Raw genomic sequence first — 23,854 nt, forward strand, 5'->3', positions numbered from 1 at the left:
GGGGCAGGGCCTGTGTTAACCAGGCAGAACAATCAGGATAAAGCGATTGGCTCATTCAGAGATGTGTCTGTGTGGAACTCTCAGTCGGTTCCGCAGAAGCTTCTGCAACCTCTTTGTGAGAAACACTTGCGGTAATCTTCTCATAATAATTTTCCTTTCCACTCATCAGCACAACACATCATAATTACAGAGCGAACTGAGATAAATTTGTCTTTCAGAGAGACACTGCACATCTTAGTAGCTGCCAGTTTCCTATTGGCAGGTTGTAACCTCTGAAATAAATGAGAATGCAGCAAAGCGAAAATGGGCCGGATCTTTGTCCACTCCTAGTCATCATGATGGTTGCTTTTCAAAATACAAAACCATGCATAAATGCAAAACACCAAGTTCCATTTGCCACATCCACCTCTAATTAATTGAACGAACGAATAAACGATCATGTCTGGCAGAGGACCTGTAGACAGTCACCATGACAGCAGTGCACAAAACCGAGAAAAAAAAAACAAGGTTGCTATGACTGCGCTTAGTGCTCGTCGAAAGCGTTCCGGGACTGACGGACAATTTGTCACCTGTAGCAGAATGATTACATGTTGATTACAGGTCATCCTCACAGAGCTCGGGACCAGGAACAAACCCCTGGGCAAAGACAGCCCCTCCGGCAGCCTTTTTCTTTTCGAACGCACTCCTTCCATTTCCCTAACCCGTGTTCATCTGTGGTCTAAATTACATTGTCCTTGCTATTGAGCTACGGCGGTCTGCTTCTCGGCTAGGTCCTCAATGACGCCCCAGTCCCTGTCTAGTACACTACTTGTCAACCAGACCTATGGCGTGACCCACAGGGCTCTGGTTCAAAAGTAGTGCACCACATGTAAGGAATATGGTGCAATTTAGAACTTAGCCTCAGGGTCCCCCTGACCTTTATTATGCAATCAAACAGCTAATCTCGCAGGTGGAATGAAATCTCCAACCAGACACGGATTTAGTAGGATTCAAATGAGATCGCCCACCAGAGGGTTGATGAGTTTCTTTCACTATTAGAACCAACACACAGTCGGTCGTTACACTTGCTAGCTACCAGATGCTGCAGCAAATGGTACTGAAGCTGATGGTGTTAATTCCGGCATCTCCAGTGGAATTCAGTCCGATGTCGAGCGGGGAGGGGCCTGGGAGAAGGTCAACGACACCCGCGATAGTCACTCTTTTTCAGTTAATTGATAGCATCTTGGACCAAGCTGTGGTTTATTACTTCGAAATCAACCCCTGCCCGTCAGCAGCATTCTAATGGCCTCAGGGACACGTGGTGGGGAGGGGAGCCCATTCATTTTCAACAAAGCCTTGATGGGTGGGTGGGATCTTAGGTGTCATGGCGCTAATCGTGACCAGAGGGAAAATCAAGTGTACTTAGTGGGGAACTCCTTGAATCTCCACCGACTGTCTGAAAAGGCCTCAACTCCTACTTCTATTACCCTTTAACTCTGCAGACAGAAAGTATGATACGCGTGGGAATAAAACTCATATATAGACACTGAACAACTGGCATGTACACCTTCTACAGTATACTACTTATCAATATGAGGTGAACTCTTGAAAGCGAGTCATAACACATGGCATGCCCTGCTGCTTACACATACAGCCCAAATTCCAATCCCACAGCGAGCTCCCCCGGGTGGTAATTTAAGGTTGTGTTTGTGTTTGAGATTTCAATTATAGTAAGTTCCACCGTTTGGAACTAAGGGAACGTTTTATATGAACACCTATTAATGAGTCAACAATAGATAGCATGAGCTCACGAAGAGTATTAACAATTTACATATGTTGAGCAAGTCATTAACACCACCAATAATTACTTGTTGAGTAGGATTACCAAAACGGGAGTTACCAAAACCACGGCACTCCGGCAGGTTGCTAACTAACTAGATTAGACTCGCTTGAAGAATTCTTGCTAACGGACTATTGCAGAGTCACCTGGACAACTTTTGGAAACAATCTGGAGCAGACTAACGTGAAGAATAATTCAGTGACTTACTCGAGTACACCAGCTTGAAGCCTTCCCCAGTGGACTCCGAATCGGAGTAGAACTCCAGCCACAGGTGGTTTGAGGTGCTAATGAGGGTTAGCCCCAGCATGGACGAGCCTGTGAATGCCCCCAGGACATGAGCTGCGTTGTCTTTGCCGTCATAGATCTGCAGACAGAACACATCGGCTAGATTCATGCAGTACACCATCAACATTCAGAGACAGCATGGAATAGATAGACAGACAGACGCATTAAACCACAGAACAGTCTTTTAAAGCCTGGAACAGTAGCTTGGTCTTATAGCCTGGGACAGTAGCTTGGTCTTATAGCCTGGGACAGTAGCTTGGTCTTATAGCCTGGGACAGTAGCTTGGTCTTCTAGGCTGGGACAGTAGCTTGGTCTTATAGCCTGGGACAGTAGCTTGGTCTTCTAGGCTGGGACAGTAGATTGGTCTTATAGCCTGGGACAGTAGATTGGTCTTATAGCCTGGGACGGTAGATTGGTCTTATAGCCTGGGACGGTAGATTGGTCTTATAGCCTGGGACAGTAGATTGGTCTTATAGCCTGGGACAGTAGATTGGTCTTAAAGCCTGGGACAGTAGCTCTATTCTTACAGTGCATTTACCTCTTAACCAAGCTCGTTCAACATACTCCGCAGACCATAGTGCCGTCCTACAGAGAGTAACACTGCATATTCTTTCTCAGAAGAATGACTCAGCCCATAACGAGACGTAGCCTTAGTCCTAGAGGGGCACTTTCCGGGGACTTAATCCCCATTACCTTGCAATCTCCAGAAACACAATTTTGAAGCTGTTTTCAGTAATCCTGTAGATATCGAGAAACCACTTGTTTTCAGAAAACAGTAAGGGCCTCGGGGCGTTTGCATAAAAAAAAAAAAATGGAATGTATTGTGAAAGACGGATTTAGTTAATATAGTGGTATCTTAGTCAGATTCAGACATCTTTATTATTATATTATTATAAAACCTGGTTATTAATGAAAGATGGTTACAATGTCTGTTTTTAAGTTGAAAGGCCAGGTAAGGGTGGAAGTGTTGCCATCTTTGCTAAAGAAATTGTGAGTCTCTCTGTAAAGGTCTGTCTTCATTCTTAAGCAGTTGAAATGACTAACCTTACGCTTTAAATTAGGAAATAACTGTCATGTTACATGTTGTATATCCTCAACCCTCTGCAAAGAAATGTACACTTAGCCAGTTGATCAAACTGTTAGGCTAATTATTTTATCCGAAATGATTAAACTTAACTCGGACAAGACAACACATGATTAAGATAGTTTAAATGAGTATTGTGTTGAGTTAAATTTAACCCAGCCTAAATGTAAAAGAACCTACATAGTAAACAGCAATTAATTAAACATGGACAAATGTCCCTGATAAACACAAGTCTTGTATTTCCATAAGTAACCATTGCCCTGTTTCTTGTATCACAGACGTCGAAACTCAAAGAGCAACACTGGTCCTAAAAGTCATTTTGGAAATGTAAACCGACAAGCTTTCCTTACGAGACCTTTACCAAAGTTGCCTTGACTGTTATTCTGCTACAGCAGAAGCTGAGATCGCACTCATTTATGTCACTAGTGTTCTCACCTCCACTGCTGACAGGCTCGCTCAATTCAACAGGAATGTGGAACAGTCTCAGACCTCTTTAGTTCATGACTGGCAGACTATTAGGCAGTTAAGATGTATGTGAATACAACTTCTCAGAAAGGCTAAATCTGTCTACTATGTAAGTGCACTGTTGCATTGTGCTGGAAATCCGGCCTCATTTTGGAAAACTGTGAAAACCTTGAAGAACAGTGTTTTCCTTCTTCAGATAGTGTTGGACCTAATACTGATAAAAATTCTATGGTCGGTTCATTTAATCGGCACTTTACTGCAGCAAGCTATCTCCTTGAGAAAAATGTTCATGCCTACCCCAAGTGCTAGGGGAATAACTGAAAATACAGCATTCAGACAGGAACCCCCAGTTGTCAATAGTCAACATTCCTGCTGAGCATAAATAGAGGTCCTTGATGGTTTCCTAGTTATTGACACTAAGAACCACCTTGTACACTACTGACCACCTTGACCCAGGTCTGCTAGTTCCAGCTACCCGTCTTATCTCTGGAACTCTAACACATAACAGCTGCGGAAAAGAAAAGAGACCACTGCATCTTTTTCTTTCCTTTCCAAAAAAGATGAAAAGGAATGTTTTGAGTGAGGAACAGAAGTGTTCAATTTGCAGTGGTCTCTTGATTTTAACCCTTCTGTTCCTCACTTAAAACCTTCCTTTTCGAAAGAAAAAGGTGCAGTGGTCTCTTGATTTTTTCCAGAGCTGTATTTTAATCAAACAAACATGTCTGGCATAATTCCTAAAGTACAGAAAACCATCCATGTGTTGCCAGTACATAAATAATAATTATTCCCATGTCTAAATTGTCTGACCTCAAATTCTTGAGTTATTGGTTAATATACAGCTGCGTAATCTGACTAATGCATTCAAAAAATATATCAGTCTGGTGTGAGACCGGGGCATAGAACAATTTCATGATCATGTCAAGGATGATCTATCTTAATCCATTTCAAGGATTAAGCTAGAACTGGTCATGATCGCTCCATTTAGATAAAAAAAACAGACATCTCTGGACAATCGTCACAGACACAGGATTACGTTTAAATTAATGTATTTTTTTTCCTTAGTGAAATTAGTCAGGCCATTAAGCTGTGGGCCAGAGTCAAACCCATGTTGCCATGATATGTTTGCAGGCAGCCCAGACCACTGGACCACCCCAGGTCACTGGTTATTGACTGAGCATTCAAGGAGTATTAGGAAGATATTGTCAAACTTGACCCTCACTGATTTTTTTTTTTTACATCCGGTCCAGGAGACCAACAGACAGAGCTCAGTACCTTGAGAATGTCCCCCTGGGCCAGGTGGAAAGTCCTGGCAGAGATGTTGATTCCTTTCCCAGCCTGCACCTGGATGCTGTAGATGCATTCGTGGTTGTTCTCGTAGTTCATTGGGTAGTTCGGAGACAACATGATGCCTTCGTTGTTTATGACTGACGAGCCACACTCCGCTACAAGATGGAGAGAGGGAAACATGGAGGAGAGAGAAAGAAAAAACAAGTCCATTGGAACGTGCAAAGGGAGTCGATGGTGCAGGGTAACGCAAATAATTTAAAATGGCATTTTACATAAATGTTGTTCTAAGTTCATACTGTATATAACACCACATTTGATTATGCGTCTTTCCATAATAGTTCACCGCCATGGACATTTCTTGGCTATAAATGAAATAAAACTCCCTCTCGCTGTTCTGCTTCCTGCCTCACATTTTGTGGCTGATCATAACCAAAGACGTAAAAGACCAAGAGAGCTCGGAAGGGTATCTGGGATTGGACCTGAGTCACGTCAGCTTCCTGGGTTGTATAATTTACGTTGCTTGGCCTGGGATGGGAGCTTTCGGCTCTAACAGTAAACAATGATCATCAAACGCAGAGTTAATGGAACAACAAACAGTCAAACCAGATGTATTAGTACCCATCATGCCTTTTGCAGACGAGGAGTGATAGCTGGTGGCTTATAAAGCAGGCAGAGCAGAGGCCTGTCTGATTTATTTAACGTCCCTTTAGCCGTTTCACTTGCAGCTACGAGACGTTATGACGATATTACCAGTGTCATATTTTTAATAAATCACAACAGTTACGACATCCATTTAGAAAATTACCATCACACTTCCCCTCCCTCTTCCAGAAACATGTGTCAGGAACAATGTGAATTTGTGTTGGAGACAAAAACTTTCTCCCCTCAGACTACACTTCATCATTATTCTACACCGCTGCGTGATATTAACTTGGTGTGAACTATAAATCTCCAAAATAATATTGAAAACAAGGAAATTTGTACAGGCCTTAAGGAAACATACTATCTCCAGTTCAAGGGTTACATATAGGCAAAAAATGTCAATTTTAGCCCAGGGTTAGAATTAGGGGTAGGTCTTACTTGTTATGTGTTAGGGGTTAGAGTTAATATTTAGGGTTAGGCGTTATTGGTTATGTGTAACGGGTTAGGGGTAGTGCTTATTTTTAACGTTAGGCGTTATTGGTTATGTGTAACGGGTTAGGGGTAGTGGTTATTTTTAATGTTAGGCGTTATTGCTTATGTGTAAAGGGTTAGGGGTAGTTGTAAGTTTTAGGGTTAGGCGTTATTGGTTAGGTGTAAAGGCTTTGGGTTAGTTAGATTTAACTGAAAAGACAGTATTTAAATGGGAATATATTGCTGTCCCCTCAGGAATAGATTCTTAAAATGTGTGTATGTGCGTGTGTGTCTGGCAAGATTAAAAAAAAACTAATTTGAGTAAAGAGCTCCTGACCCCTAGAGGCTGAACTTCAGTCCAAATCTCTCAGTGCAAATTAGATACATCACATTAAAAACAGACTGCTCTTAAAAGTAAGTGCACAGGACAATGTTGGGAGACGAGTGTGTGAGAGTGCATGCGCGTGCGCATGCGTGTGAATGTATGCATGTGCGACATCTTGCTTTGTGTGAATTCTTTGCTTTAATGTCTTAAAGGTTTGAGTCAGACATGGCTGACACTGACTTCCAGGCACTCAGACAGGCTCAGGAAGTGCCCTGGTAATGTTGTGAGAGCTCCACATCTCCACCAGCGGCCAATGGACAGGATGCCGCTCACATGGCACAGAGACGGCAGCGGCATCTCGGATGCGACTCTCTGCTCTTTGGTGTCTGAAGTAATTTCCTTCTGCCGCAGACAGTCTCCTCTCCCCGGAGCCAAGTCCCCGGTCGGGTCTGATCGGCGCGGCGCGATACGCCGTGACAGGCAGTTTAAAGCCAGCCCTGCTCCGTGAGGCTGAGGACCCCGTGACAGTGGGCACAGGGGAGGGTGCATCAGATTAGCTGGAAAGCCCATCCTTGCTGCTTAGAGAGAAGAGGGGTCAGGGACAAGGTGGCTCTAGGAACCACGAGATCTAACACAACCAGAGCAGAGGGCAGAGACAGAGGGGTGCGCGTGGGAGATAGCGAGCTGTGTGTGTGTGTGTGTGTGTGTGTGTGTCTGTGTGTAAGACGTGTGTGTTAGCCCACTTTTGTGTTTGTGTGGGTTAATCCACTTCTGTGTCTGTATGTTTGTGCAAGTCTATATTTGTATGCGTGTGTTACTTTACTTCTATGTCTGTGTGTGTGTGTGTGTGTGTGGGGGGGGGGGGGGTGTACAACAATTTCACTGTGTGTGTGTGTTAGTGCACATCTGTGTCAGTGTTTGTAAGTCTGTATATTTGTGAATTTGTGTTAGTCTACTGTAGTCTTCTGTGTATTTTGGTGTGTGTGTGTGTGTGTGTGGGGGGGGGGTGTGTCATTGTGTGTGTGTTTGTGCGTTAGTCCACTGGTGTGTCTTTGTGTAAGTCTATGTCTGTGTGTGTGTATGTCTGTGTGTGTGAGTGTGATAGCTCCCAGCCCCTTTGCCATTAGAAGAGTCAGTGGAGCGTGGCAGACAGACTGGGAGAAGCAGAGCATCTGAGAAGAAGGAGCTGGCAGATAGCAGGTATCAGTGTTATAGGCTTTAATCTGGCCTGTCCAGCAGGCTGCACGTGTCCCAAATACCACACCGGTCCCTGGCCAAGGCCTACAGGGCGACAGGGCTCTGGGGGGGGGCAGAGGCAGACAGAGACTTTCCACAGGCTTGTCCGTGCCATGACTCTGGTCAACTGTTCACAGTTCATGTTAGTGACCATCGGAATTCCTCAGCAGAGTAAACCGTCTGATGAGTGTAAATGCAGTGAAACACGGCGTCTCCGGTGAACATACCGTAAGAACGATACCTCAACGACCTCCGTACTCATTTACATTTCAGTGAAAGGTCCCTTCATCACGATCAACAGGGATGTGGACAATACATCCCTTTAGCAGAGCAGCAGCACTACAGACTTGGCTTGGCCCCGCGCGCCTCCCAGTCAGATGAGCAAAGGAAGAGCGTCAGGAGATAAATCCAGATTTTGTCTCACAGCCACCTTTACTACACAGGACAAGTTGGCAACAGAGCTCAGGCACCAGGATGCCCACATGCTGTATGTCAGCTAAATGACCCGAAGGTAAAGAGGAAAAATTTAATTTAAGAATGGTCATTCTTTGTGTTTGTCTTCCTGCTGAAGCGGATCAATGTCTGGAACATGAAGGCAAGGTTATTGGAAATGCTAAGTACCATGGTTACAGTATGTGCTTGTGAAGGTTGTGTGTGTTTGTGTGTGAGTGTTTGTTTGTGAGAGAGAGTGTGTGTGTGTGTGTGTGTATGTGTATCTGTGTGTGTATATGTGTGTAGTGGGGAAGGGGGCATGAATATCTGCCTGAAATGGTTCTGAGAATGCAGCTAATTATAGGTCCTAAAGGGAGCGGAGGCAGGTTTCTTTTGGCCAGCCACACAAAGCATCCTGTCCTTTATCGTGACTGAAGCTATTTCTCTTGTCCCTTGAGCATTTGTTTGCTGCTATACCGGAGGAACAGCAGAGAGAGAGAAAGAGATGGAGAGAGAAAGACAGAGAGAGACGGAGAAAGAGGGGGATGGAGCGATTGAGAGATTGAGAGAGAGATGGAGAGCCCTCAAAGAGAGGTCAGCCTGCATTTTCTCCAACACACAGAGAAAGAGAGAGAGAGAGAGAGAGAGAGAGAGAAAGCTATGCAGGCCAATAGGACATTTTGTTCCCCAACATAAAAAAAGTCCAATAGTACAAAAAGTGCAGAAAAGTTCCGAATGTTATGGGACAACAAAGATTGTGCTAAATAAGAGGCAAAATTAGTAACTTTCTGACACACTCTTAGACATGGTCTGTGAAAAGACGAACCAGGACAACACAAAACCATCTGTTGTCTTTCTCAATAGTTCATTAGTGCCCTCCTTGATTTCTTACTCTACTGTCCAGTTAATTATTAGCGATCATTCAGTATTACTTTTTGTTTTACCTATTATAATGTGGTCTGGAACAGACACAGAGATGGAGAGACTGACTGAAGGATATTGAGAGATACTGTGTATATATATAGAGAAAGAAAGATCAGAAGCCGGTAGGTCTGCTAAGTGACTGCTAAGTGATTAATCACAAATTAATCACAAATAAAGTTCAGCTGTTCTAGTATTTTCTTAGTTGCATCTCAGAGAAAAAAACATGGTCCGCAGAGAGCTTCCAAAGCATCAGAGGGATCTCATTGTTAAAAGATATCAGTCAGGAGAAGGGTACAAAAGAATTTGCAAAGCATTAGATATGCCATGGAACACAGTAAAGACAGTTATCATCAAGTGGAGAAAATATAGCACAACAAAGACATTACCAAGAACTGGACGTCCCTCCAAAATTGATGAAAAGATGAGACGAAAACTGGTCATGGAGGCTTCCAAGAGGCCTACAGCAACAATAATAAAGGAACTGCAGGAATTACTGGCAAGTACTGGCTGTGTTCTACATGTGACAACAATCTTCCATATTCTTCATATGAATGGGCTATGGGGTAGGGTGGCAAGCCGGAAGTCTTTTCTTACAAAGAAAAAGATCCAAGCCCAGCTGAAGTTTGCAAAAACAAACATCAAGTCTCCCAAAAGCACGTGGGAAAATGTGTTATGGTCTGATGAAACCAAGGTTGAATATAATTCCAAAAGGTATGTTTGGCGCAAAAACAGTGCACATCACCCAAAGAACACCATACCCACAGTGAAGCATGGAGGTGGCAGCATCATGTTTTGGGGCTGTTTTACTTCAGTTGGACCCGGGGCCTTAGTCAGGGTGGAGGGAATTATGAACATTTCCAAATACCAGGCAATTTTGGCACAAAACCTTCAGGCGTAAATTAGAAAGCTGAAGATGAAGTTCACCTTTCAGCATGACAACAACCCAAAGCACACATCCAAATCCACAAAAGCATGGCTTCACCAGATGATGATTAACATTTTGGAATGGCCCAGCCAGAGCCCAGACCTGAATCCAATTGAAAATCTGTGGGGTGATCTGAAGAGGGCTGTGCACAGGATATGTCCTCGCAATCTGACAGATTTGGAGTGCTTTTGCAAAGAAGAGTGGGAAAATATTGCCATGTCAAGATGTGCCATGCTAATAGACTCCTACCCAAAAAGATTGGGTGCTGTAATAAAATCAAAAGGTGCTTCAACAGTGTTAAAAAAAAGTGTTAGTTTAAGGGTGTGCACACTTATGCAACCAGGTTATTGTGAGTTTTTGTTTTTTTTTCCTCAAAGATTTCAGTTTGTTTTCAATTGTATTGTTCACGTTATAGGTCATATTAAAGGTGGAAAAAGTTCTGACATGATTTATCTTTGTTTCATTCTTTTACATCCTAAGAACCTGGCATTTTAACAGGGGTGTGTAGACTTTTTATATCCACTGTACGTGGTAAGATAAGGCCTAAAGCAGGGGCATTTCAACTCCGGATCTTGTAATGTAGGAGCTGAAAAACCACTGGCCTAAAGCAACGACGACCCAAAAATGAAAACCATTATGTCTGGCAACAACCTGTTTAGAGTTTGACACTGCTTGGATTTGACAGAGTTTGACATGGTTCAAATCAGTGGATTTGTGTTTCGGATGTTTACCCCGAGATTGAAATGTTGGGGGTTGAATCCCCGATTGGGTTATTCCACATCTCCAGGAAACGGACTCGCTGCTCATCTGCTTGGCGTTCAGCATTACAGAGATGGATTGGGGTGTAAGGCTCTGCCACCCTGTCCAGGGGTCGTGCTTGTAAATCAAACTGCCTCAGGCAACAGCAACAGCAGAAAGGTTCCGGCCTTATGGGTCATTTTGGCTTGGACAAGGCTACTTACATTCTAAAGTAGGCAGAGAACAACATCTGCAGCCTGCACGGAGACTGGCCCTCAAGTCACTAAATCTGAGGTAGCACCACCATGGTCTATAATGGATTGCAGCCGCACAATGAAGGAAACTGCTGCAATTGTAAACAAGGAAACAAGCACATTAGAAAATTGGAGTAAGGGGGTGGTAAAACAAATCTATTGTAAAAGCAGCGGCGAACGACACAGGCGAAACGTTCCTGAAATTGCTTTATGATGGAATACGACCTTGTGATCCGAGCAAAACAAAACAGAGAGGTAAAGGAATCTGATGAATCTGCAATGCAGCGTGGTTTGGGTCAAAAGCTAAAATTACCCAGACAGATAATCAGACAAACTGAAATCTCGAGTGCAATTCAAATTCTGCACACAGCCGGCTGTTTTTCGTTTGGTGAGGGAGAGAGAGGGTGCTTGTTTGTGTGTGAGAGTGTGTTTCAGTAAGTAGGTGCGAAGAGGCCTTATATAATCACAGACAAACAGCAAACAAACACACAAACTGATTACAAATGTCTCTACTGAATACAGTGTTTTCTCAAAAGACTGCAACAAGCCTCAGACCGACCCAAAAGGACCAACTTTGAGCTGAATTGAAGTTGTTTTTGTATTTTGCAGTTGTGTTTTTTAAGTTAAAAAAAGCGTGTCAAATTATATGGTTCATGTGTATACAGCATAGATATCCTGAACAGAGCATCTTTTGCCTACTCTAATGGTTTTCCTGTATACTTAAACGTTATTTCCCGGTCAAAAACAGTACACATATCTATCTCCACTCCTCTTCTCCCTTCTCTCCAAAATCCCCACAGCTTGACTCCTGGATATGGCATTAAAGTAGGATTAAGCCAGATCATTTCTTTGTGTGCATAATGTTAATCAATGGAAATCCTTTGTCATCCATTTACTCCCCAAATTAAAAGCAAACTACTTAGTTGCAACAGAGGGGGAGAGGGAGATAAACAGTGAGCAGGAGCGAGACAAAGTAGAAAAAAGGACTGAGAGAACGTAAAGGGAAATAAAAAGAGAGAGACAGAGAGGAAGACAGAGAGGTAAAGGGAGGGAGGCAGAGCACAAGGCAGACAGAGAGAAGTGGAGGGAAAGAGAAAGGGAAAATAATGAGGGGTGGTGCACTCCACTACAGTGACCTCATAAAACACAGCCAGGCTGACATCATCAGAGTGAAATACCTCAGACGTGCGCCTCCTGACCGGGCTTGATGGAATATGAAACAGAAAACTATTGACATTTCAAATGAAGCAGAGGGGAGGAACGCCTTCCCTTAATGCAATTTAACCAGATTACGCTGATTAGTTGAGTGCCGTGCTACTGTATCAATGTATCAAAGAGGGATTGGCAGAACAGTGGATGACACGACGTACGACGGTGTCCTAGCTGGGCCTGAGCATGTGCAAACAGCACTCCCAGAACATGAGGTCCGCCACAATGGAAAGCAACAGGCTCTGGCCCCTCCCCCCCTTTTACGTGCTCGTGGGTTGGCCGATACGGCATAGTAGCATGCATGTGTGTAGGTATGTGTGAATCTGTGTGGGATCATATTAAAAGCTGAACATAGGCTCATTCAGGCCTATCCTGTATCCCCAGGTCTATATGTCCATTCTGGTCTATCGTCTATCCCCAGGTCTATATGTCCATTCAGGCCTATCCTGTATCCCCAGGTCTATAGGTCCATTCAGGCCTATCCTGTATCCCCAGGTCTATAGGTCCATTCAGGCCTATCCTGTATCCCCAGGTATATAGGTCCATTCTGGCCTATCCTCTATCCCCAGATCTATAGGTCCATTCTGGCCTATCCTGTATCCCCAGGTCTATAGGTCCATTCTGGCCTATCCTCTTACCCTAGTCCCACCATATTACCCTAGTACCACTATATTATCCTAGTCCCACCATATTACCCTAGTCCCACCATATTACCCTAGTCCCACTATATTACCCTAGTCCCACTATATTACCCTAGTACCACTATATTACCCTAGTTCCGCCATATTACCCTAGTCCCGCCATGTTACCCTAGTCCCACTATATGAATCTAGTCCCATTATATTACCCTAGTCCTGCCATATTACCCTAGTCCCACTATATTACCCTAGTCCCACCATATTACCCTAGTCCCACTATATTACCTTAGTCCCACTATATTATCCTAGTCCCGCTATATTACCCTAGTCCCGCCATATTACCCTAGTCCCACTATAATAACCTAGTCCCTCCATATTACCCTAGTCCTACCATATTACCCTAGTCCCGCCATATTACCCTAGTCCCACTATAATATCCTAGTCCCTCTATATTACCTTAGTCCCACTATAATACCCTAGTCCCACCATATTACCCTATTCCTACCATATTACCCTAGTTCCGCCATATTACCCTAGTCCCACTATATTAATCTAGTCCCATTATATTACCGTAGTCCTGCCATATTACCCTAGTCCCACTATATTAATCTAGTCCCATTATATTACCGTAGTCCTGCCATATTACCCTAGTCCCACTATATTACCCTAGTCCCACCATATTACCCTAGTCCCACTTTATTACCTTAGTCCCACTATATTACCCTAGTCCCACTATATTACCCTAGTCCTGCCATATTACCCTAGTCCCACTATAATACCCTAGTCCCACCATATTACCCTAGTCCTACCATATTACCCTAGTCCCGCCATATTACCCTAGTCCCACTATAATATCCTAGTCGCTCTATATTACCTTAGTCCCACTATAATACCCTAGTCCCACCATATTACCCTATTCCTACCATATTACCCTAGTCCCGCCATATTACCCTAGTCCCACTATAATATCCTAGTCCCTCTATATTACCTTAGTCCCACCATATTACCCTAGACCCACTATAATACCCTAGTCCCATCATATTACCCTAGTACCACCATATAACCCTAGTCCCACTACATTACCCTAGTCCCACTATAATATCCTAGTCCCTCTATATTACCTTAGTCCCACTACATTACCCTAGTCCTGCTATATTACCCTAGTCCCACCATATTACCCTAGTCCCACTACATTACCCTAGTCTTGCTATATTAGCCCAGCCCTATTATAGTACATTATTTTCCTCAGTTCCTCTATAGTACACTATAGCCCCTACTTTCTACATACAGTACACAATATTCCTTAGTCTCTATAAATAGAACTCTATATTCCCTAGTCCTTCTATAGTAAACTATATCTCCTAGTCCTTAAATAGTACACTATATTCCAGTAGGACCCATGAAGCAGGACTACATGAACAGTGGGTTGTATGGAACCCAGCCTGCAAATTAACTTCCACTTATCTTCTGGGAGTGTCAAGAGCAGATAACGGGACAGTCCCATTATGGCAAACACGCCATGCGTCTAAAGGAATAGCGGGACAGAGCTAATTGAAGGGGAGGATCATGGGATATATGGGTAGAGCTGTCACCGCTGGCGCAACCAGAGATAAGGTGCGTTGTGTTAATGTTTTTTCTCTTCCGTTTATTTGCTCACTGTTCACTCACCCGTACTCACACATGCAAACACGCACTCACAGACACACACCGATGTGCACGCGCGTGCACAGGCGCGCGCGTGGACACACGCAGACCGGCACCCTCTGCACGGACGCTACAGTGTCGCGCAAGGATCTATGGGCTGCCATGCAGAGTCATCTGCTGTTGTAGGACAGAAGGGTAATTAATTGGGCACTGGAATGCATGGGAGTGCGACAGACACAGAGAGAGACAGAGAGGGATAAAGGAAGAGAGAGAGAATGAGACAGACAGGCCGAGATAGAAAGGTAGAGACAGAGACATGGCTAAAAAAAGAGAGTGAGACGGATAGAGACAGGCAGACAGAGAGGTAGAGGGAGTGATAGAGAGAAAAAGAGAGGAGGGAGGGAGGCGCTCTGTCTACAGACAATGATAAAGCGATGCCATTAGGAGATGAAGTGCTCACGATCCTCTATAAGCCATCACCATCACCACACTGCAAGCCACTCAGCAGTTACGCTACTGTCTCTACCTCCCTCCATCTCTCTACTGTCTCTACCTCCCTCCATCTCTACTGTCTCTACCTCCCTCTATCTCTCTACTGTCTCTACCTCCCTCCATCTCTCCACTGTCTCTACCTCCCTCCATCTCTACTGTCTCTACCTCCCTCTATCTCTCTACTGTCTCTACCTCCCTCCATCTCTCTACTGTCTCTACCTCCCTCCATCTCTCTACTGTCTCTACCTCCCTCCATCTCTCCACTGTCTCTACCTCCCTCCATCTCTCTACTGTCTCTACCTCCCTCCATCTCTCTCTACTGTCTCTACCTTCCTCCATCTCTCTCTACTGTCTCTACCTCCCTCTATCTCGCTACTGTCTCTACCTCCCTCCATCTCTCTACTGTCTCTACCTCCCTCCATCTCTCTACTGTCTCTACCTCCCTCCATCTCTCTCTACTGTCTCTACCTCCCTCCATCTCTCTACTGTCTCTACCTCCCTCCATCTCTCTACTGTCTCTACCTCCCTCCATCTCTCTCTACTGTCTCTACCTCCCTCCATCTCTCTCTACTGTCTCTACCTCCCTCCATCTCTCTCTACTGTCTCTACCTCCCTCCATCTCTCTACTGTCTCTACCTCCCTCCATCTCTCTCTACTGTCTCTACCTCCCTCCATCTCTACTGTCTCTACCTCCCTCCATCTCTACTGTCTCTACCTCCCTCCATCTCTCTCTACTCTCTCTACCTCCCTCCATCTCTACTGTCTCTACCTCCCTCCATCTCTCTCTACTGTCTCTACCTCCCTCCATCTCTCTCTACTGTCTCTACCTCCCTCTATCTCTCTCTACTGCTCCATGCCTATCTCAATCTCACTGCCGCTCTCTCTGTTTCTGTCCCTCCCTCCCTCTCTTTTTCTTTCCGCTCCCTCCACGGTCTCTTCTGGGCTGGCTCTTCATCCCAGCAGCTGGATATCAAGTGTCTGTATCTGTGTTGATCACAGAGACACTATGTCCCTGTCGCACCCTATCTTCATCCAACAGATCATCCATATCAGTCACGCCCTACCATCATCCATCAAATTCTCCTTATCACAGCCAGTCACACCATATCATTATTCATCAAATCCTCCTTATCAAAGTAATTCATGCCATATCATCATCCATCAAATCATCCTTATCACAGTCATTCATGCCCTATCATCATCCATCAAATCATCCATATCACAGTCATTAATGCCATATCATCCTTCCATCAAATCATCCATATCTCAGTCAGTCATGCCCTAGCATTATCCATCATGTCATCCTTATCACAGTCATTCATACCATCTCATCATCCATCAAATAATCCATATCCCAGTCAGTCACAAAATGTCATCATCCATCAAATCATCCACCACTCAGTTGGTTACATGCTGCTTCTCATATGCCACCACATTTTAATTTAATTCATTACTATTTTCGAATGCAATATGTCGATGTGCCCAATAAAATCGATGATCCCAATATAACGTTGTTGCATTTTAAACCCACTGGCCTGATCCTCACCCCAAGCTCAGAAACGACACTACATTTAGTATTTTTGGTACATCATGCACTAAGTAGGGAATAGATTGCTCTGCGAAACACATTCAAAGTCATAAAATAATCTGCAGGGAAGGATATCCCCTCCCTGTGAAGAAATAACCATAGCTACGTATCAAAATTCAAGTCGGATGTGTAGTCAAAATATTGTTTTAATATGTATGCTAATGATTATTTTCATCTCTGGGCGGGATACTGTATACGGGGTATCTGGTACAACTCCATAAAAATGAGCTAGGCATACTAACACCCTCATAGTCTGCTGCAGTATCTTCCAATATATTCCCCTGGACTGCTTTTATAGCAAGCAATTAAGCCTTTGACTTCTTCAGGAAGTGAAAAGTGTGAGGCCATTTGTAATAATTGATAAAACCATATGAGTGGTTGAATCACGCGACGGCAGTGCGTGTGTGTGTGTGTGTGTGTGTGCGTGTGTGTACGTCTGTGTGTGAGATCATAAAGAGTGTTTATTGAACTTGAACTCTTGATTCTGAGATACCAAGCCCCCTCCGAGCCATGTTCAAATTGTGTCACATCGATAACTATGCCAATATCTGGAGAATATTTTTTATGTGGCATGTTTCATGTTGCAACAGCAGACGTTTCGCAGTGGCAACCACTGGTCCCCATGTTGTCACCGGGCAGAAACGTCCAAGCAGATGTCCAAGGATGAACAGAAACCACAAACTACGACCAGTTAAAATATTGGGAATGTGACAAATATACGGCATCCATTTTGATTTTAGAAAAGTGCTGCTGAAAGTGACAAACCTTCCCAGTGTCAAAATGTATTGTTAAAACAGGTATGGGTTCTTTGCTAATCACAGGTATTGGTTCTTTGCTAATCACCTTTTTACACTAAATGATTAACCTTGACTCATTCCAACGATACTTTACAACATACACTGGTCACTGACTTCCTGATCTGTTGTGTTGTCATGGCAAACGATTCTTGAATGAGGCCCAATATGACCACCGAACAGCATTTTTTGTCAATTCATTTTATGTGTCCTTAATGGCAACATATCACCTACGTGCGTGCATTTGAAACCGCAGGGAACTTAAGTTAAAAAGATATGAATTTGGGGTTAAAAAGCGAACCGCAGGCCTTTGTTTCATTATTCCAGAGGTTATTGCCAAGTTATAAAGACTCTTATAAAGAGCCATTATCCAATTATCCAGTTAATTATCTCACACAACCCAAACAGTAGTATTGAATGTGTCTATGTTGAACCCCGGCCCAATGTGATCCATTTCAAAGCCAGCTGCTGTAGCCACAACCGTGACCAACCACCTCATGTTCCCGTCCCTTCTTGAATGTGTCAGGTGCCAGTGACAACAGGGAACCAATGGAGGCACCTCACACCCACGCTTTCTACAAAAAGATGCATTCACAAGCCATCCCGTCACTGTTACCACACCCCCATGGGATGGATCTGGGGTCCCTCATAAACGCCATCCGCTGTGATGAACGGGCACGTAAGAAGAAGGTTGGAAATGGAAGCCCACTTTGCCGTGGCCAGAGATTCAACTGAGTACCGTTCGAATGAAGAAGGAAAATGCAGCACTCTTTCCGCCTGCGAAAGCGCTGGAGTCTAATACTTTGTCTTATATTTCTGCTTCTTATCCAACACCCACTTAGGTTATTAACATGCCGTGACATCACACTGCTATTAGATAACGTTGGGTGCGAAACACATTTATTCTGATTTAGAAGTGGAGTTAGTTTGTTTTGGAGAGGATATAGATATGGATGTCTGTGATTGATGGCTGGGAAATTGAAAGCTTTTGTTACTGCCTGTGATTCAAATACTGGAACAACGAACAATCTGCTGAAGGTCTGGTCACAGTTGGGTTTTTAATATACTTCCAAACACCCCTCAGCCCCCCCCATCCTATGCAGCTCATTGTATTAATAATAAAAGGCTAAACTCCTAGTAAACAAATTGTCCCCCAACCCCCCAAACAAAGTACTTGGTACTAAGCAGACATGAAGCCATTTTGCCAAATAGGAATGAGATTAGAGGCCTGTTTTTTGTAGTCACTCTGAAGACTGGAGATCTGGCAGCTACGAACACGATGCAGTTAAACCACAGGGAAAGAGCCTCCGAACGCACACACGGAGTTGACAAATGCACATAATTATGGTTTTTAAATTAATATGAAAAATGACTGCTGACCTTCCTGGTCTTGAAAAAAAAAGTCTGGCTCCTTTAGAAAAAAGCTGAAAAGTTCTCCATTATTATAATTGCTAATCCGTTTATGGCCGGTAGGTAGTGCCCGGGCCGATATGCATGTGTGGATAAAATCCATGAGATACTTTCTTATTTGGACACTTCTTGGGATTTGATGGATGTTGAGATGCAGATGGATTCCTTTTACTTGGCGCCGCGCAGCAGAATGCACTGAGAGATACAATCCAGGAACGTCTCGACATGACAGCATGCATTGTAAATCACTACTCCCCTCGAACATCTGGTGTCGTACTCAGGAAGACGCAGCGGTAAGTACTGTCGGAACAGGAAGGCCCGTGTTTGAAAGGTGAAGGAGAGCGGGAGTAACCTTGTGTGGGGATAAGGTGACAGGGAGATCACATTTCAACCTCTAGTTCTGGCTTCAGATGCTGTATGATTGTTATGGAAGTGTCGCAGACACATAAGTAACTTTGAACAGTAATCATTTTCAAATTACAGTCTTCTGGTAAGTGCCACAGCTCTTTTATTTTCATTTGATTCCAGCTTGCTTGGTGATAGCAGCCTATGACAGCAGTAACCAGGCCAATAACATAATAATATATGTGTATAATATATGTATAATATATGTATAATATATCTTTGTTAATTGTAATGCAATTGTATACTCTCTTTACCTACTACTTTTATCTGTTACAATAACTGGTTTACTTTTTGGAATAATTTATGAGATGGGTCAAAATCCAATTCTACCAGATGTGCCCAAAGCACAGTTCTCCTAGTGCCCGAAGAACAGGCCACAATATTTGAACAAAGTTAATCAATCTATATTCCCACTTATCACTCACTGAGAACACATCTCCGGGCATACAACATTAATTTTTCAGCCTCAATAAAAATTATTCCATGCTCTCTCCATTTTAGCTCCATACATGTTGTTACTCCTATAACTATTTAGGCTACCAGTTGCCTTTAAAGTAGGTTATCTGAGAGGATGTGCCTTTATTTAGACCATGGGTATTTGAATACGGACCTTGAAGCCAGTTCCATGTCATTTTTTTATTGTAACCCTCTTATTGTAACCCTCTTATTGTAACCCTCTCATTGTAACCCTCCCAGGGGCTTATTTAGACCCTGTTGCAATTAACAATGAGAACAGAAAACCAGCAGGCTCCGAACCTTGTAGGGTAAGATTTGAATACCCTGGATTTTCACTTTTGTAAGTAAGCTATCTGAGAAGAAGTGCTCAATATTTCAACATTACGCAACACAGCATGTTGTAGGTTATGCTGATATTTAGAAGGGTGATGAAGCCAACTGTTTTAACTGCTGTGAGCTCCTTGAATTAAAACTGAATGTCTGCACTTCAAGTGCATCTCGGTGGTTTCACTTCAAATCCATTGTGGTGGCGTACAGAGCCAATGAAAATTGTGTCAGGGTCCAAATATTTCCGGACCTAACAGTATTTTCCCCTATGTCCAGCACCAGTGGTTTTGTGATGTCAAATCAAACTATATAGTTCATTACTATGTTTAAGAATAATTTCCTCTACATCCAATAGCAATGATTCAAGCACTGTTTGAAAGGGAAAAAAAACATACTGCAGTACTAAACCAAGGTGCGTGTCTGTGTGTATCTGTGAGTGTGTATGTGCATCAGTGTGCGTGCGTGTGTGCGTGTGTGTCTGTATCCGTGTGGTGGTGTATCCTTGTGTGCACAGTGTGTAGGTGCTTTCGTGTGTGTCTGCATCAGTGTGAGAGTGTATCAGTGTGTATATCTTCGTGTGGCCATGAAATTTCAGGGGTATCACTATACTATAGATCAGTAACCCCCCTCCAACTCCTGGAGAGACAGAGGGTTGCAGGCTAGCCTACCAACTAAGCACCGAAGCCCCTGATTCAGCTAATCAAGTCGTTGGCTGGACACCAGTTCGTCAGATGAATGTCCGTGGTGGCACTCAGCTGAGACTAAGCATGCAGGAGTCAACATCTTCCTAGCTATCAAAGCCCTGCTGCCATCGGTCCCCATTTCCTTTCAAAGGCATATCCGGCTCATTGGGTCGAACTAATCATCTTCTCGGTCACAAAACGCTACGGATCACTGCAGTTACCAAAAAACGTTTTTCCGACGTTTGCATAGCGCTAGAGAGGACCGCAGCTACTGAACACACATGTACTGTACATTCGGTCCAGTCAAAACAACCGCAAGCATTTTTAACAACAGCCGTAAGTCGAAGAAATGAATAAAGCTGGACACGTACCCACACACCTTGGCAGAGGTGCGCTCCACATGCGCCTCCCTCCTCCCAAGCAGATGACCTCCGGCGCTCCTTCCAGGCGGTAGCCCATGTTGCAGGAAAACGTCAGCGTGTCACCGATGCCGAAGCTGTAGCCGTTCCTCCGGCCAAACCGTGGCATTCCCGGGTCTTCACACGGCTCCAAGTTGTACTCTGAACAAGCAGTGGGAGACGGTCACTTCAGACTCCTTGAATGTTACACCCAATGAGAGTTTGACTGAATTCAGTGCACATTCCAAAGTGTGCTCTGAGGAACACTGAGATTATGAATGTCATTTCAAATGTCATTTCATCATGTTATTGGCACAGGAGGGTGTTTCTCCAGGAACGAGGGTTGGAGTTAAAACCTAAAACCAATGACAATACGCATTCACATCAGCTGGGTTTGTTTGCAGCGTGAAACCTTACATGGGATTACTTCTCCAGCATATGCTGCACAAAGCAGGGAATATGTTGACATTTGGGAAGATTTCTACCAGTTATGTGTAGGAATTTTCTTATGTACACTTCACATCTGTGTCAGGTCAGTGTTTGACAGATAGGTATTCTTCATGTCACAGCCATGTATTAGGCCAGTGTTTGAATTCAGGGTATTCTTCATGGCACATCCATTTGTTAGCATGCTGTTTGACAGCTAGGTATTCATCATGTCACATCCATGTGACATGGATGCCCATCAACGCAGTGTTTGAATTCAGGGTATTCTTCATGTCACATCCATGTGTTAGCACACTGTTTTACAGCTAGGTATTCATCATGTCTCATCCATGTATTTGGCCAGTGTTTGAATTCAGGGTATTCTTCATGTCACATCCATGTGTTAGCACACTGTTTTACAGCTAGGTATTCATCATGTCTCATCCATGTATTTGGCCAGTGTTTGAATTCAGGGTATTCTTCATGTCACATCCATGTGTTAGCACACTGTTTTACAGCTAGGTATTCATCATGTCTCATCCATGTATTTGGCCAGTGTTTGAATTCAGGGTATTCTTCATGTCACATCCATGTGTTAGCACACTGTTTTACAGCTAGGTATTCATCATGTCTCATCCATGTATTTGGCCAGTGTTTGAATTCAGGGTATTCTTCATGTCACATCCATGTGTTAGCACGCTGTTCGACAGCTAGGTATTCTTCATGTCACGTCAAAAAAACTTTGTCTCTCATATTCAAATCACTGAAGTTTTCATCAGCAGTACATTCAAAAAATTATGTATTTACAAATAATAAGTGAGGAAGAATATAAAAAGGAACTCTTAATTGATTGATGACTCAGACTAACAACCGGGAGAAGCTGGAGCAGCCTGTCAAAAGCACCCAACGTCAGTGAATTATTTATCAACGCCACGGCTCTGGATCAAAACTCTGTCATGCCTATTTGTTTGTTTAAACGCCTTCAACAAAGCCGTCAACATAAATCCACTTAAGAACTCAGATGGGATGACATCCTGAAGGACAGTTTTGATTGAAGTAACACAGTCTTTCCAAGCGGCACCAAAATTATGAGTATGACCCCAAAACTACTTCAGGAAGGGTTAACTGAAAGGAGCTCCACTTTCACAATCCGTTACTGAATTTGTTTTTGGGGGGAGGCAGGAATAGCTGGTGCAGATGTCAGTGCGCTGAAGGGAACACAGGGGCACGTGAAACTGGGATTATTACCAGTGGTTCTCAAACCTACAGGGGCCCCCAGCCGTCTCAAAATGTCACTGTGGCCCTGAACTAGCTCACCTGAATCAAGTAGTCAATCAAGTAGTCAACGGCATGATAATCATGATAATCAAACAAACTGATTCAGGTGTGGTAGCTCTGGAATACATTATAAAGATGGGGTCCCCAGGCAAGGTTTTAGAATCACGACACATGTACAACTCAGGGGGTGGTAACCAGAGTTGTACATGAAGATGTGATACTGGTGATTCTGCTTTCTACTGCACTTTCATGACAGAGTACAGTCGAATACTTCCCCGTGGCAGTCACGTCAGCTCCCCACAGGATATTATGACCATGAAAAGTTTATGACATGTTCATTATTCTTTGTATGGTACAGAGTGTCTACATTTTAAATCCATATCCAAATGCTTGTCATGTCTGGACCCCTGCAGTCAGACAGTTTGGAGATGCACGGCTCCGGGTGAATGGAACAGATGCTCAAAGGCGACAACAAAGCCTCTGTCCGAACACTCCACATTATTGCTCTGTATTGGCCTGTTAACAAACACACACACTCTCTCAGACTCTCCACATGCACTTAAACTTGTTTCTCACCTGAAAAAGTAATGTTGAATCCTTCGTAGGATATAGAAAAGTCTGATATGAAGCGCAGCTGGGCCTTGAAGTTTCCGTAGAGCCCTGCGTTAATGGGCATGGGAAGATCGTTTCCAGTGAGTCGCGCCAGGGGCTGAATGAAGCTGCCGTTCTCAGTGATGAGCAGGTAGTCATGGTGATCCTCCAGGTGGAAGGTGTTGAAGGTGAATTGGACTCCTATTGGGAGAGACACAAAGGTGTTCAGCCAATAATAAGCCAGGTCTGGGGCAGGAGAGCCAATAACACGGTTCAAGCTACCTGTCAACCTCCCCTGATGAAGTTATCAAGTTCAGTTGAAATGAAGGCTTAATATGAGAGGAGAAAAGTCAAGTGGAGGGAGAGAGTGGACTTAATCTCATTACATTCAAAGGTGAGGTCAGTTAATAATAAAAAAAAAAGGTTTCTTTTTCTCTTTTGGGTGGAAGGAAGGAAAAGAGAGGACTGCATTTCAATTGAGAGTGATTATTCAGAGAAACATAATGATCGTCCATATTGAATAACCTAACAGCCATGGGAAATTAAAATTCCAAGGAACTTTCATTATTCTCAACCTAGGGCCTTGTGTTATAATGATATTACAGACAGATGGGCTAGGCTGTGGTGA

The 23,854-nt window shown here is 43.7% G+C and overlaps 1 protein-coding gene across 5 annotated transcripts in view; it reads right to left on the reverse strand.

Moving 5' to 3' along the window:
* csmd3b (CUB and Sushi multiple domains 3b) overlaps nt 1-23,854 on the reverse strand; it is a 418,091-nt gene that overhangs the window by 147,697 nt on the left and 246,540 nt on the right. For all 5 annotated transcript variants that reach the window (XM_034294760.1, XM_034294758.1, XM_034294759.1 and 2 more), the window contains 4 exons: nt 23,212-23,427; nt 20,905-21,093; nt 4,926-5,095; nt 2,027-2,183 (listed from right to left, as the gene is read on the reverse strand). In XM_034294760.1, coding sequence (XP_034150651.1) covers nt 2,027-2,183; nt 4,926-5,095; nt 20,905-21,093; nt 23,212-23,427 — 732 coding nt within the window. The remainder of the gene's footprint in view (nt 1-2,026; nt 2,184-4,925; nt 5,096-20,904; nt 21,094-23,211; nt 23,428-23,854) is intronic.

The sequence above is a fragment of the Esox lucius genome, chromosome 10 (assembly GCF_011004845.1).
Source record: "Esox lucius isolate fEsoLuc1 chromosome 10, fEsoLuc1.pri, whole genome shotgun sequence".
NCBI classification, from domain to species: Eukaryota; Metazoa; Chordata; class Actinopteri; order Esociformes; family Esocidae; genus Esox; species Esox lucius.